Source organism: Electrophorus electricus, chromosome 4, assembly GCF_041902795.1.
Source record: "Electrophorus electricus isolate QZ-2024a chromosome 4, ASM4190279v1, whole genome shotgun sequence".
Classification (NCBI taxonomy): Eukaryota; Metazoa; Chordata; class Actinopteri; order Gymnotiformes; family Gymnotidae; genus Electrophorus; species Electrophorus electricus.
Window position 1 is genome coordinate 4,710,001 of NC_137500.1, and position 15,356 is coordinate 4,725,356.

The 15,356-nt window shown below is 44.8% G+C and overlaps 1 protein-coding gene across 2 annotated transcripts in view; it reads left to right on the forward strand.

Moving 5' to 3' along the window:
- Positions 1-8,710: 8,710 nt before the first annotated feature.
- ldlrad3 (low density lipoprotein receptor class A domain containing 3) overlaps positions 8,711-15,356 on the forward strand; it is a 53,938-nt gene continuing 47,292 nt past the window's right edge. Inside the window, exon 1 of one of the 2 annotated variants that reach the window (XM_081711902.1) lies at positions 8,711-9,025. In XM_081711902.1, coding sequence (XP_081568028.1) covers positions 8,974-9,025 — 52 coding nt within the window. In that variant the 5' untranslated portion in view covers positions 8,711-8,973. The remainder of the gene's footprint in view (positions 9,026-15,356) is intronic. The other variant, XM_035520653.2, reaches the window with a different exon arrangement.

The window sequence follows — 15,356 nt, forward strand, 5'->3', positions numbered from 1 at the left end:
TCGGGGGTGTGTTTACCCAGGGAGCAGAGAGATTGATGAGCATCTCTTGTACTGCAGTGTCACAGCTTGTCGACCGGGTCACATACCCAGAGTTTTACACGTGTTCCTGTTCCAAAAAAGTCTAATATCATCACCGGTTCATGTGTGGCTTTCTCTGGTCTAAATACTGCAGCAGTGTCCTTAGCATGATGCCCCTCCTTCAGGATGCAAAGATGCTCTTACCCCACTTAATGTTCACAGGATAAATACAAACACATTTCATTCATGTTAATGCTGTAATGTTGTTTAGGTGATGTACTGAGGTTATAACAGTGCATCTCCAGTGACTGACATGTTCACTCTCCTTTACCTCTCTCTCTCTCTCTCTCTCTCTCTCGCTCTCTCTCTCTCGTTCCCTTTTTTCTCTCACTCTCATTTTCTTTCCATCTCCATCTACACCAAATTTGTCGGATTCAAGCTGATGAAGGCTGATTTCATTTTATACCCCAACTTCTCCTCCCTAAAACGTACTGAAGGTGGGAACTGTCCGTTACCATGACATCAGAACTCTCACTTATAACGGTTTACTGTTGTGATTAAGGTTTGGAAGGAACTAAAGCAAAACAAAATAGCACCACATAGCTGTTTATGCTGGGAAAGTCGAGAGTTCCTCTGTATTCAGTGTCGTGGCTGGCTCAAGGACGAGACAAGAATGTTCTAGAATGTTCAGGACCGTGCCGATTAAAACGCACCCGCTGGTAATTGGTGCTGCTGTTTAACCAGTATGAGCTCTTTGAGGGATCATCAAGTATTATTATTTGCCACCACAGTCAATAATTACGCACCGTTGGGTCTCTTCACCCAAGCAAGATGCCCAAGGCAAGAAAATGGTGACAACAGACAAGGGTGTATAGCCGGCCTGTGTGTGTATATATGCTTGTGTGTGTTTGTTTGTGCATGTGTGCTTACATGTGTGAAGGGTGGAGGCTGTACATTGGACAAAATGCCAGGTAGAATGCCTTCCCCACACCTTCCGAGGCATTTTGTGGAGTAACGAGCTGATAATTCCTCCCGGCGTGATCAAAGTCTCTGCTCCAAACGAGCTCTTTATCCTTCCCTCTGTGTCATAGCCCCTCCCCCTCTCCCCTCGGCTTCCTCGGCTTCCTCCTGCTCTGCACCTTATTCAGCTCCCTCTCCAGCACGCTAATCCCCACAGCTCTCATTATTTCACACCCTAGGAGACCTTTGGAACCTGGAGCAAGCCAGAGTGGCCCTTCCGCACTGGTCCCGGGTTTGCACTGTGGCTCGTTTGAAAAATATGGGTTGGGTTCTGTCACACCCTATGCTTCTTTACACCATTTAGCTGATGCTTTTTTTTTATCCAAAGCAACTTACAATTCTGAACACAACTTGAGGGTTAAGGGTTTTGCTCAGGGGCAGGGCTTCAACCAGCAACCTTCAGATTACAAGTCAAGTACATTAACCACATAGCTACCCCTGCCTGTATTATTACATTACTAGCTTCCAAATGGTAGTTCTCATTGGTTTGTGCAGGGTCTTAAAAATAAACATATAAATTAGCTAAATTAGAAATTAATTTAGTACCTAAATTAGTAAAACTCAGGAACAGTAGGCTGAAGTGTGTGCTGACTTTTTCTGATGTGCTTATAAACCTTATTGTGAATTCTTCAAGTTTTCTACATCAGCTTCATTTTGTATATTTCCTCTGATCTCCCACCACCCTCAAGGTTAATGCTTCCGTGACCTGGTGGAGCTCGGCACGCAATAGGCTCTGCTGCCAGTTAAAAACCCTGCAGCAAGCAGACTGACAGAATTAGGGAGCGAGTGCTCCAAACAGCTCGGGAGGCCCATGACGCTACCCACCAGGCTGTCGCCCGCTAAGGCAAGCTGGAGCACGCTAGGAAGGCGGATGCCTGCACACACTACCCGTGGTGTAATTGCCCTTCGGTGTCCTTTTCACACCGTCTCCATCCGCATTTTCATTTTCACAGTATTTATCACTGAGAACCTGATAATAAGTCTGAGGTAAATTAATAAGAATGTTATAAATCGTGTAATTCGCTGTAAGATTGCGAGGTTGTTACCAGAATTGTCAGAAGGTGGAGAGAGCAGGGAAATTAAGTGGCAGACAGAAGGGCGATAATGGAAAAAAAAAAATCAAGCACAGTTAGACCACTAAAAAGGGGCACTGAAGGACAAGCATTTTCTACACCTCCTCCCTCTTTTCCTCTCTCTCTCTCCTGCTCCCTCTCCCTCTCTCTCTCTCTCTTTCCGTTTCTTTCCACTGCACTCTTGTTGAATTTTAAGTGCCTGACCAACATCTCAGCAACGCAGCCTGTGTGGCTGTCATGCTAACTAGGCAGAAGGCACTAGCTGGGATTGGTTAATTAATTAGTGTACTCTAAGGAAGGTGGGTACTTTGCAAAGGGCTGATGGGTCTGTGGTATGGAGATTTGCCATCCCAGACTGCCTGCCTAGCTGCTGCAGTCACTGCTGGAGTGGAGTGTTTGTGGGTGTGTCCTCAAACACAAACGAACAAACGGTTGTGCCCTCTGTTTGACCCTCGCAGAACGCAGAGCTCATTAAGAGCAGGAGTGAAGGAGTGTAGGAACGGATGGAACGCTTCAGTCAGGAGGGTCATCCCCAGACCTCACGTTGTATCGGCACTGACAGCGCTGTGACAGGGATTCATCATCCTGCCTTCTCCTTCTCTCCCTCGCACTCTCTCTCTCTCTTTGTCTGTCTGTCATTTGGATTCAGTGTAGCTCGATCATCTTGGCTGTATCAAGTACAATATTCCCAGGGTGCATAAAAGCAAAGTTTTAAAGTATTTCTGTAGCTTTAAAATATTCAACAAAAGTAATTATAGATATACTGTAGATATAGATGTAAATGTAGATTTATGATAGATGGACATATGCGGTATAGACAGAGGAATCTCTGACTATCTGTCCATATTTCTAGACTTCCATAGATAAACCCATGACAATTTTAGAAAGCGCAGTAAAAGTGTTCTGCCTCTCCGCTGGCGCAGAAAAGACCGACACAGTTACATCCGCGTCGTAAATGGCCGGGAGCCACCTGCCTCTCCCCAACTCCGCTCCACGTACGTCTCCTGTCAGCAGGAAGTGATCCAGGTCATCTCAGTCTCCTGATCCCTCTGCCAGCATCTCCGCGCTACATCAGTTACCCAAAGGTGCCCACTAATAGAGCTTCTCCATTGATTAAGTCAATGGCTACCTTCATATTAGGGTTTAATGCTGGGTTAATCGGACAACATGCAGGCCGTGGCCTACACTAAACGCATTCATCGCTTGCACAAAGGCTAATTGGGCCCTGAAGGCCTTCCGTTTATAGATGCTCATCATTACTTAATGAGATGGAATGCCACTGAGCGTGTCGGTCTTTGTTGTAGGCTCCACTTCCATCTGAACCCCTTCCATTAATGTCAGGATGGCTCTCAGTATCCTATGTGCCACTAGACTGCACTTAATATGAATGCATTATTAATATAGAATATAGATATTGCCAATGCTTTTTAAAATGTATTTATTTATTTATTTTTGCGATACACATAGTTGACAACTATGTTTGAGGTGTTCGTCCTCGCTGTCGTAGGTGTAGTATAAATATTCATAAACCAAAATGTTTAAATGGGAAGAATTCTATATTTAATATCAGGCACTGTGATACGGATTAGTGATCTGTTTATGTACCTCGGTCAGTCCACCTCGTCCTTCAGTGGCAATTTAAAACATGTTCCTGTGAGAAGAGGCTAACACTCTTAAAGTTGTAAATTCTTGGACATGCACTTGTGACAACAAAAATTCTAAATATAAATAAATGTTTGTAGTATACTAGCTCTGTGTGTACTGCTTTGTCTAAGTACTTACCTCTTTGCTTATTGTTCTTTGTGAAAATAAAAAATAATATTTACATAATTGTGATATTATTGCAGTTATTTAAATTATAGAATTTTAGATGCATAATGACATGCCAACTATCTGATTCCCATTTAATAAATGTTCTTGCTTTCAAAAATAATGAAATCAGTGATTAGGAGATATATTTTAGTGGGGATCTAGTCATGGTCAATATCCTGTTGTGAGAAACTGGACGTGTCTTTATGTGGCTGCTTGGAGTGAGGAAAATGAGCCAGACCGAGCGCGGTTTTAAGCCAAAATGGGTTCAAAAATACCGCAGTCCCTGTTGTGCCAGTCCATATTTTGGCAGTATCAGAGTCAACAGGCATATTTATTTCTGTCCACAAAGTTAACACATGGCCATAAAATGCACGTGAGCCCTACGAAATGCGACGTCGGCATTTTCCGGCCTCAGCGTGGCCACGAGACCGTTGTCTCTGGTCCTAACGTATTCAGGTTACAGCCACTGCTTGTTTTACGATGTGTCTATTCTGGCTCCGATCTGTTACCAGCCTGTATGCGTTTCTCGACCTGCCCACACCTTTCAGTGCGAGTAAAAATACGTGGTTGGCACAGTTTTGGTGCAACATATAGTGTTTCACAGGGGTCTTACCTTGGTGCTACTCCACCTGTTAACCCTTGTAAATGCACACCACGTTCATGTGGGGTTTTAGCTCAGCATAAGTGCAGAGATCACGCCGTCAGTGACTCAGCTGCCTTTTGGAGTGAGATTGCAGAAGAGGCTAAGAACACAGAAGAGTTGAGCTTGGGTTATGCGTGAAGGCTTAGTAGCAGAGCGCCAGCACTGCAGGATGGAGAGTGGATTGCAGGAGTCACTGGGAACGGAGGAGATAGGAGTATGTGGGAGACAGTGGTGAGAAGGAGATATATTAGCTAGGAGGGAGAAACTCTCATGCATGGTTTTTCTGTCAGACTTAATACATAACTTTGTTTATTATTGTTAGTACGGGGTTTTCTGGGTGCATTATAACTCTAGTCTGGTAAGTTGAGTTGCTAAGTTTCCATTTTATTCTTCTGAACATTCAGAGTATTCCAGCTAAAGAGACATGATGTTTAGCAACCTCAAATCTTTCACAAGGTCAGCATGTTGTTCTCAGTACAGTAAGAACTACAGGCTCTAAGTGGGTGAGCTTGTATATGAAATAATCCAAACCTGTACTGTTACTCTTGCTTATGAGTAACTGTGAGCAAGTCAATGCAGCACACTTTAAATATTATTCTTGGCATCATATCATTGCTATGTTGGTATACCATAGCTCCTTAGAAGCTACAGAACCTAAAGGAATTGTTTAAAAAGGCAATGTGACTTTTTTTGATTGCTTATAGGCACAGGCCCACAATTACATCAAGATACCTTTAAAAGCACTTCTGAAATGCGAAAGATTTTGCTGATCCTACGAGCAAGCAGAAAAGAGAAAACGCAGAGCTCTGGGCAGGTGGAATTTACAGCATGCGCTCACGGCTTGATAAGGCTACCGATGTCGAATTCCGCCGAAAAGACGGTGCTATCCGCGACTGCTCTGGTCCGCGGGCTCGCAGGTATGACGCAGCTATAACGGGAAGCTTTGTGAATGGAGGCCGTCCGAGGTCGCGCAGCTGCATGTGGGGATAAAGGCAACAAGCGAAGCTCGAAGGATGAAACATTAGCTCGTCTACTCCGAGCATGACTGGAGAACTCTCTTTGGAGTGGGTTACGTGTGGCAGTCGCTCGCTCAGTCTTTTCCAGCTCAAGCCCTGCTTGCATACTACCAACTCACTTATCACCTGGACGGCTGGACGGCTACGCGGCACTGCTGATGCGACACTATAACATATGCGTTTCCCTAGTTTGTGATCCATGAGGCTTTGCTACTTGCACTCTGTATGTATTTGTTCTTATTTCAGATGAGCATGACTGAGTCCATGTGATCTCCATAACATAATATACTCACTACACTTTCTGTCACTGCTCCAACTGGGCAGGTACTCACTGGTCTGCAGTACTGGCACTTCTGCATTTCATTCTTCTCACATGCATACGCTACATTACCCAGGACGCACTACGTCACGCACACCCGTTCCCATTTTCTCTACACGTCTAATACAAGACAAGTTACCGTAATGCTAGTCTAAGTAATGTTAGTGGTATATAACGTTGCTGATCTGGCTCCAGAAGGGCCCCGAGAGAACGTGAGAGTCACACAATGACACAAAAGAGTTCAACCCGCACCAGTACTAAACGGAGGGCAGGAGCAGCCAGGTAACCTTAGCAACACGTCTAGCAGCGAGGAGCGTGTAGCAAAAACAAATGAAGCCAACACTACTGCAGCCGACTTCAGCCTTAACAGTAACATTAGCGAAGATGAAATGCCTGATTGTTAGTTAGAGGATCAAATGCGTGCACACACACACAACAGTACACACAGAAATAAAATATATAATTCTATATTATTGTATATCATAAAATATGTTTATATAAATAAATAATAAATATAAATAAATAATTGTTACTTTGTGTAAATAAATATGTTGTGAACATCAGTGATGTCTCCTAGTACATTTTATTCACTGAAGAAATTCAGAATGTAACACTTAATTTGATTAAATGGTTTGTTAATACCAGCCAGTAAAATACAAGTGGAGTAGCAGCACTTTCTTTCCATTTCAAGCACTGATATAGCGTTCATTACCAGCATGGCGCTTGTGGGCATGAATTATGAGGGGTTAGAAACTTCCAGTATTATATGAAGTATTGTGGCTGCCTCCACTGGAACACACCCAGAACCTCCAGAATGCACCTCTCCATAGACCTCCATAGACCTCTATAGACCTTAGACCCAAAGAAGTGCAACTTACTTCAAACTAAATGTTGTAAATACATATTAAAGTATGATTTTTGAAATAAAGAGCTCTTTTCCTGAGCAGCAACTGCATTTCTTGGCCAATCGGTGTCACAAGCTGGATTTTGCTGCAGAGCTGAAGAAACCAATCACCGCATCAGAAGCTCAGAGGAAGACATACCAAGCCTTACACCTGCCCTCTGCTGGACAGGTTCAGCCAGCCACGAGAGAAGCGGCTGTCTGGGGAGGATGGTGAGGAGAGCAGCACAGTGAGTCTCAGGTGTGAACTACCTGGGAACCGTACTCCGCACAGCTGCAAGGGGTCACCTGGCATTCTGATTGGGTTACAGCCATCACCGCAACACCTGTGCTTGGCGCTGGGAGGGAAAGCACGATGACTTAACAGCACTGACAATGGATCTTCAGAAGCGTTACATGAATCAGATATTACATTTACATTTATGGCATTCAATTATTAACTAGCTATGACTTAGCTCAGCCTTGTTCAGGGACTTGACAGTGGCAGCTTGGCAGTGGTGGGGCTTGAAATGGCAACCCTCTGATTAGAAGTCGAGTACCGGTCAGGCAGCTGCTCCCAGAGAGCCAGAGGCCGAGGGGCGAGCAGATAAGTGTACTGGCAGAGGAGCGAAGCTCAATGGTTCAGCAGGCACACCTGGCATTCAAAAAAGACTGCAGAGGAAAAAGTAGCACTGGAATACTTCTAAACAGGAGGAGCTGAGGCAGCACATGGAGCTTGACACACCAGCCATCATCCGAGTGGCTACAGCCAGGCCAGACAGAGCAGAACTCAGCATCAGGGCTACATGGACGAGGAGCGCCACAGAGAGACATGTCGAGCAGCCTCCGAGCAAGTGGCGTTGGAGAGCCTGGTGTACTGGCAGAGCGGAAAGAGACGACACTGTGCCAGGCAGTGCTGTGAGCCTGAACTGGTAAGAAACAGGAGTGGGGTTACTCAGTGAGGAGCAGCTTCCATTGTGGGCTGTGGGTTGGGTGCAACATCAGCGGGAGATGGCTCGCTGTCCCTGTTTACACTGGCTCGCAGGTGTCACTGCTATGACCAGGTGTACTTATGCACGGACTATCAAGGTGCTCAGCGCGGTTATCAAACAAGACTCGTACCCGTCCTCGCACTGTAATGACACCCTGGTGTGTCTCACCAGCTGTGCAAGGTTTGGCGTTCTGTCTGTGTGGAGTGGGTATTGGCTCTGGAGAAGATGGCGTTAACGCGGAGTGCAGCTCTAGGGCAGTTTAAAGCCAGTTTTAAAGGCTCTGTATTCCACCAGCCATGTGGCGGTAGCGAGAGCGTGCTGGTGTCCCCACGGATCAGTGCATCGTTTACTCTGATGGTGCACTCAGCAGCCTGGAGAAGGGATTCAAGGCTATCATGTCCTCGGAAAAAGGCTCGAACGGCTGGCGTCCGTGAGCCTCAGTGACTTCGTTAGAGCCGTATGGGTGGCAGCTAATTGTTGGGATGGTGGCAGGCAAAACTGTGTGGATTTAGAGTGTGGGCCAGTTGGGACTGCATTCGCCATGCCCTTCTCTGCAGACCTTTAAATGTTTTAAACTAAATGTTGTAAATGTTTGGTAAATGGTTGATTTAGTCTAGTCATGTCTTTTTCTCATTTACCAATGTGTAGAAATGTGTTCTTGTCAATTAGTTACCCTCCTCCCATTTCCCAGGTAGGCTCTGGTCCTTTTCGTTTGTTTGTTGACGTTGAGTCTTTTTAAAGACTGTGCTTTTTGCAATAAAGATTAAGCAGTGTGTCGTTACTTTGTTCTTCCGCTGCATTTTACGGTAAGTAGTCAATAATAAAACAGTACTATATAATAAACAGTCAAGATCCGATTTTCTACTCTAGACTACGACTGCAGTCTGTGTGCGGACACGGTACCCTGTCGTGTTCCTCTGCTGTGCGGACAAGTCTCCGCCTCTCGCTGTGTGAACCCGATACCCAGCGCAGCTCTGCCTCCGCTCCGCCCGCCCCTTCCGCGGCCTTGCTCTGCGCGGCTGTCCCTGAGAGCTCACCTTCCTCCGAGTCAGAAAACTTTGCCTGCAGGGGGGAAAGGGGAACCGCGGAGAGAAAAGGCGCACAGGCAAGGCAGTAGTGGGGAATCGCGGAACTTTAACCTCACCCCGAGTGTTGGCCCACAGCGGGGTGAACCCAGGGCAGGCCGACAAAGACATTAGGATGTGGGTCTGGTACCTCTTGCTCGGTTCGGGAACGGGCACCAGCTCGGTTGGTAAGTTGACCTGCTAAATCTTCGTAGGCCACATGTTGTTTTGAGTGTTGTTCTGTAGCAACATCCCTTTCGCGGCTGCTCAAAAGAAGAAACTCGTTGTCCGATCCCACACAATGTTGCACTTTTACATCGCTTATAGTAGCGTTATATGTTCGCTGATGTAGCGATGCAAATCTGCAGCGTTTTAAACTCGGAGCGCTAATATTTTGTTTGAGAGCGTCTCTACGTTGTGGTGGACCTTTCAGCGCTGTTGAAGTTCCCACGTTTTTAAAATGTAACGTTGCGTAAAGCGGTTTGGTAATTATTTACGGAACTTCGGCTGTATGGTGGCTCTCCAAATGGTGAGGTTTTCGGTGAGCAGTGCAGAGACGGAGCAGAGACGGGACAGACACCGGGCAGAGCCGTGGCCACGCACCGGAGACATGACTGATCCGTGACAAGTGGAACCTCTATACAGAAATACGCTTCACTATCCAAGCTCATGCATGTTGAATATCACTTGACTTTATTGTGGATGTTGATCTCGTTCAAAGGCTCGCTCGACTTCGACCCTGTTGCGTGCCGTTTGGGGTTTTATAGACGGGGAGTTTGCCCGTTTGACTTGCGTAGATGTGGCAACAGCTGTCTGTTTCCTGGCCGTGATAAACAGCGATCCACGTGGCTTTGAGGACCTCAAGCCTGCAGTGAATCGCTGATCATTTCAACGCGTTTATGAACGTCAAAACGAGAACCCCTTTAAGCGACCCTGTGATTTAGAGATGATTGTGTGGGTTGTGCCACTCACTAGTGCTTGGGACTATGGTCTCTCCGTGCTACACACATACACACTCTTCAGTGCCACTCACTAGTGCTTGGGGCTATGGTCTCTCTTCAGTACCACTCACTAGTGCTTGGGGCTATGGTCTCTCTTCAGTGCCACTCACTAGTGCTTGGGGCTATGGTCTCTCTTCAGTGCCACTCACTAGTGCTTGGGGCTATGGTCTCTCCGTGGTATTCTTCAGCCACATACATTCTCCCAGTGTTATCAAACCATAACCGTAAACCACGGAGCAGAGCCAGGGTGTTCTCACTTGAGCATGTTACAATAGCTTTGCCATGTGTTTGTTCAAGGTCATTTGCACACTAGCTGGTTAATTGTGAGATCATCTAGTAACAATATTAAGAATCTTATCAAAATAAGTATTAGCAAAGGACACTGTGTACTATAAACTACATTAACTGAGTGACCAGTAGTAGTTTGCTACCCTGAATGCTTTGGCAGCAGAGAGTAGCTTTAAAATGAGCTGGATTTTGCATGCTATATTTGTAAAGACAAGGCTTGTGTTTTACTGGTATGTTCATTAATGACATAGGTTGATTAAACTGTCAAAATTAAGATATATATATAATAGTAATAATGGTTACACAGTTCATCCACATTTTACCTTGCATTTCATTGTGTATGTACAAAATCCCTGTTGACTAATGTGAAGGTAGACTGGAGCCTTATAAGGTTAGTCTTGATTCCAGCTCGGGTTTGAGTTTCACTGACATCTTGACCTCCTCCATTTTAATTGTGTAATTGAATGAAATAGAATCGAATTGATTCTAAACAGCATGTTTGGTTAAAGAAATCCAAAACCATTTGTTTGACAGCACTAGAACTGTCCCTGTTTAGTACTGCTAGGGAGGCTTTATACTGTCTGTATACTGAGGCTAGTGTAAGGTGTGGATTAAGGATGATATTTGGCTCTGTGCAGTGGTTGGGGCACATATGACATGAGCTCAGGACTCGATGCACTTCGATGATAGAATAAGTCAATAGTGTTTTGTCGATCCTGACCTTCCAACATTTGAAAGACGCTTAAATTGTTTGACAGCTTCTCCAGTATTGGGTGTTTGCATGCCTCATGGGTTCTTAATGGCATTTAGGTCAGAGGACTGAGATGTGCACTGCAGTTGGTCAGTGAGTCGTTTGTGTGGATTTAGAGGTATAGTTTGGATCGCTGAGCTGCTGGAAGTGTCATCCCCAGCTCAGTCTTGGCGGTCTGCTGGCGGAGGCAGCTTAGTGTCATTCTAAGCTGTCTTGGAATGTGAGGTCTTGATGTGTCCTAACAAACGTACCAGTGTCTTTGGAAGAAAATAAGTCCCACATCACCAGAGATCTGCCACCATACTTCTCACTAGCTATTAATCGCTTACATTCTCTGACATGGCCCACTGTCAGTAGCTAGTAGTATTTTTTAATTGCGTGACTTTGACTATTTTTGTTTATTCAGTCTAATGGGTGTCGGGTGTATGATTCCAAAAAGCTCTATTTTTGTCCTGTATGATAACAGAACTAGTGAATTTGAGGTGCATACATTTGTGATTTGGCAACAGCAGAGACCTTTTTACTGGCAAGCTTTTCAAACAGTTTGTTGGCATGGGGATGATATCAAATTCTAGTTTGATAGTTGTCAACTTGTGATCTTAAGGAAAAAGCTCTGCCTCTAAAACCATCTTGGGGTGTGGAAATACAAGTGTGTCTTCTTACAGGCATCATTAAAGCTTCAAGTGTCTGGCATTTCTTAATTGCTGCCTTAGGATTGAAAATAGACCGGGCGGAAATGTTTTCTGAGCAGTGCCTGGTTTTTAGTCAACGACCGTTTGTTTAATTTCATTTGTGTTTCCTCTGGTCTAACCCTTGTTGATGTGTGAATAAGAAAATTTAGTGTTAAGGTATTTAAAGAGCCAATTCCATGCAGTCAGGGATGTAATGATTTTAGTTATAAATGATATCCCTCCCTGCTGAATTCTTCTTCAACATTGCCATGTGCTGCACTGGGTAACATGCTAAGAGTCTTCCATCCCTCAGTAAACAGTTTGCTCTTGCCTGTGTATTTGAAGGGCTGAATGCGATTAGCCAAACCTGTCCACGAGAGATGAAAACTGAGATGTTGGATTGAATCACTGACCTTCCTGTCAGTGGATGGCCTTTGTATTAACGTGGTCATGTTAGGTTTCCCCTCATTATGGCTCTCGCATTGTGAGGCCAGTCGGTGGGCTTTTAGCTGACAGTTGGAGGAAAGTTAGTAAGGAGAATCAAAATGGCCCAGTAAACACTGTATTTAGATTGGTTCACCCTGCGCGCACAACCACCAAGGAAAAATCTGTTTGGCTGTTCATATTCTGTAAAATATAGATTTTAGTTATTCAATTCACACTGACAGACTGCAGATCGAGACAAGCAGATCTGATTGGGAAACGTGTAGCTTGTTGTTTTTATTATGAAAATTATTGTTGGGTTACTTCATCTTGTGTGTGTGCACTCTGCTTATTGATGGCTTCCTATCGCCTACATGCTCTGATGTGTCCCGGCGTGACTAGGTTAAATAAGACATTTAGCATACTAACAGTAACCAGTGTATTTGATTGTAAGTGCACGGAATCAGCAAGCTCGTGTTCTCAAGGGTCTTGCCCTCTGTTCTATAATGAATAATATCCACAGAGTGCTGTAGAGAAAAGATGAAAAGAAGCAATGGAATCTTTTCTCAGTTGCTCAATTAAATCCAAATCAATGTGCAGTACAGCCTCAACTCTTGCGATGTATATTAATGTGTCATTGATGTGTTGCACAAGCCCATGGAAGTGATGGCAAACGAGAGGAGATTAAAGCAGGGATCTAAGGGTAGAAAAACGCCACAAGCTTGAAAGGGCAGACCTTTAAGGCTGACAGGAGGGTAGGCTCAAGAAATCGACCCAGGCCAGGGTAGCCCCCACTAATTGCCTAAAGATGTCCAAGTTCTCAACACCCTTTCAATCGAGCAGACGGGGTCGTTCTGCTGTTCTGAGATCAGTCTCGTGTTGGCGACTACAGCTGTTAAGGTGAGGAGGAGACGAGTGCGATGCTATCCTGAATCGGTGTGAAAGGGCAGCTGAAAACGTCTGCCCAAGATGCTTAAACGTGAACTTTCATCCAGTTGGAGCCAGTTGTGCAGATTCATAGGATGGCTTCCGCTTACCGTGTAAGATATATAAATAAAAACTCTGCATGAAGCTAGTTCTTCTTCACACTATCTACAGAGCCCATGCAAGATTAGAGACTTCCAGTTATGTGACCTTGAACATTAAACATAGTATTGGCTCTGCTGTGGATTTTAGGAGTTCTTTGAAGTTGCCTTAGATAAAGTTCTGTTTGGCAGCTCTGCCACTTGGCTGAATCACTTCTTGTTGTTTTGACACTCTAAAAGGACATTTCAAGTTTTTGGGCTTCCCTCCGTAGTAATGGAGTCCATGAGCTGTGCACGCAGGCTCCAGCTGTGTGCCTCAGCTTCACGAATAGCTGAAGGCAGAACCCAGGCCTCTCCTTTCTGCACAAATGTAGCATGCACGACCATGGACTTGCAGCATACTGTGGATGCAAACAGTACATGCTAGTCCTTCCCGCTGCGGTGGTTGGCTCGTGGTCTTTACATCCTTCCTTGTGGCCCATTAGCTCAGGGGTGTGTGTGTGTGTGTGTGTGTGTGTGTGTGTGTGTGTGTGTGTGTGTGTGTGTGTGTGTGTGTGTGGCGCATGTGATTAGGAGTTGAATCGACATTTTTCCAGCAATGAACAGCATGTGTGGGATACGTTGGGACTTTTCTTTCATTGCTGCTGCCCTGCAAATGGTTTTTACCGAGAGTTAGAACGGCGATTGAACCGTTCTGTCTTTTCCCGCCTTCCCTATTTATAATTTATCCCGAGTATGCCAGCAGCCCACAAGCTGTGTGTGACAGTTGGGAGTTGTCAGTGCCCGAAAACGGAGTCCAAACCGATTCCAGATAGGAATCGCCTAGTTCCCCCACCGCATGTGCAGACATGTGGGAGCCGTTTCAAATCCTACTGTCCTACTCTGCGTACCGAGGGAGCGGGCGAGAGGTGAACAGGCAGGTTAACTCTAGTAAGGATGCTGTCCACTTGTTTGCTGAAATAAAAGCACTTCAGCGACTGTTTCAAAATGGAGATTTTTGTTGAGTGTTCAGCATGTATTGAGTGGGACTGAGAGTGGGAAATCTTGTTGCTTTTTGCGAGTAAAATAGCTTCATATAGCTGAACTTATTAATGTGTCTGAAGGTGTCGTTTATTTGAACTTTTGCCCTTATAAACCACTACGTCAGTGCATTGCACAGTATTGTGGTGAAGAGGTACTTAACAAAATTAATATTATGAGTGCCATCATAGTGCATGACCTCAAATGAGGCTTTGTTGCTGCTATTACTTCAATTAATACGTTCAAAATATGTGGAGCCAATTAGGAAGCACCTCATTTTCCTCTGCTGAAGGCCTTTTGTGTTGTGCTTCTAACGTGGTACTGAATGTTGGTTCTTGGATTCATTTCAGAAGTATTCTCTGACAGAAAACTGCTGCTTTATTGGGAACTCTGTATATTCTGACCATCTACTACAATAACAGAATTTATAGTCAGGCTGACAGTTATTTAGCCCAGCATTGTACATACCACCTGGGCGAGCTCCACTACTGCATAAAAAGTGGATTGAGTTCCGCAGTTACCTGCAGGCACTACATTGTTATGGCAGCAAAGTGTCCATGCTCTGCTTAATGGAGTCATTTCCCATTCTTAGCAAAAGCCTCTTTGCTGTATGTATCTAAGATCAGGCTTTCCATGCCCAGCTCTAAATATTTAACTATTTCTAAAGAAACTGCCAAACTGCTCCGCGATTCAGCTTTATCAGCCGCTGACTTCTGGGTGCATTGTAATCTCCTTTTGGAGGCGAACCAGGGAGGCTACTGCGCCGGAGCAAAAATTCTAATCCTGCTGGCTTTTTCTAGACTGGGTGTCATGAGGTGAAATGAAATGTAAAGGCAGTGTTAATTTTTTTTAATGCCGATTCTGCTGTCGGCCGCATCCAGGCGCATCAACAAAGCCAGCTCACTGAATCTGACCGTTCTCTCTCTCTCTCTCTCTCTCTCTCTCTCTCTCTCTCTCTCTCTCTCTCTCTCACTTTTGTTTCATATTTACAGCCACACACTATGAATTACAAGGCTGTTCTTTTGATGTATACCCACTCATTAAATCATGTGTTTGGGATGGGCTTTAGCTTTTCTCTGGGTCAGAGATTCATCTAATGCCACCAGTGAAATGAGGGTCCTGACTGGAAGAGAGAAGGAGAGAGATGCTAATTGAGTTTTTCTCTGCTGTGCATTAATGAGAATCCTCAGTTCTGAATCATTAGCATACAAGCACTCAGTATTCAAACTGGGGATATTCAAGTTAGTGTGGCAGAGAAGCCGCATGCCTTTTTTTTTTTTTTTTTTTAAATGTGGTGCTAAATGCGCATATGTAATGAGATTGAGATATTATGCATGACA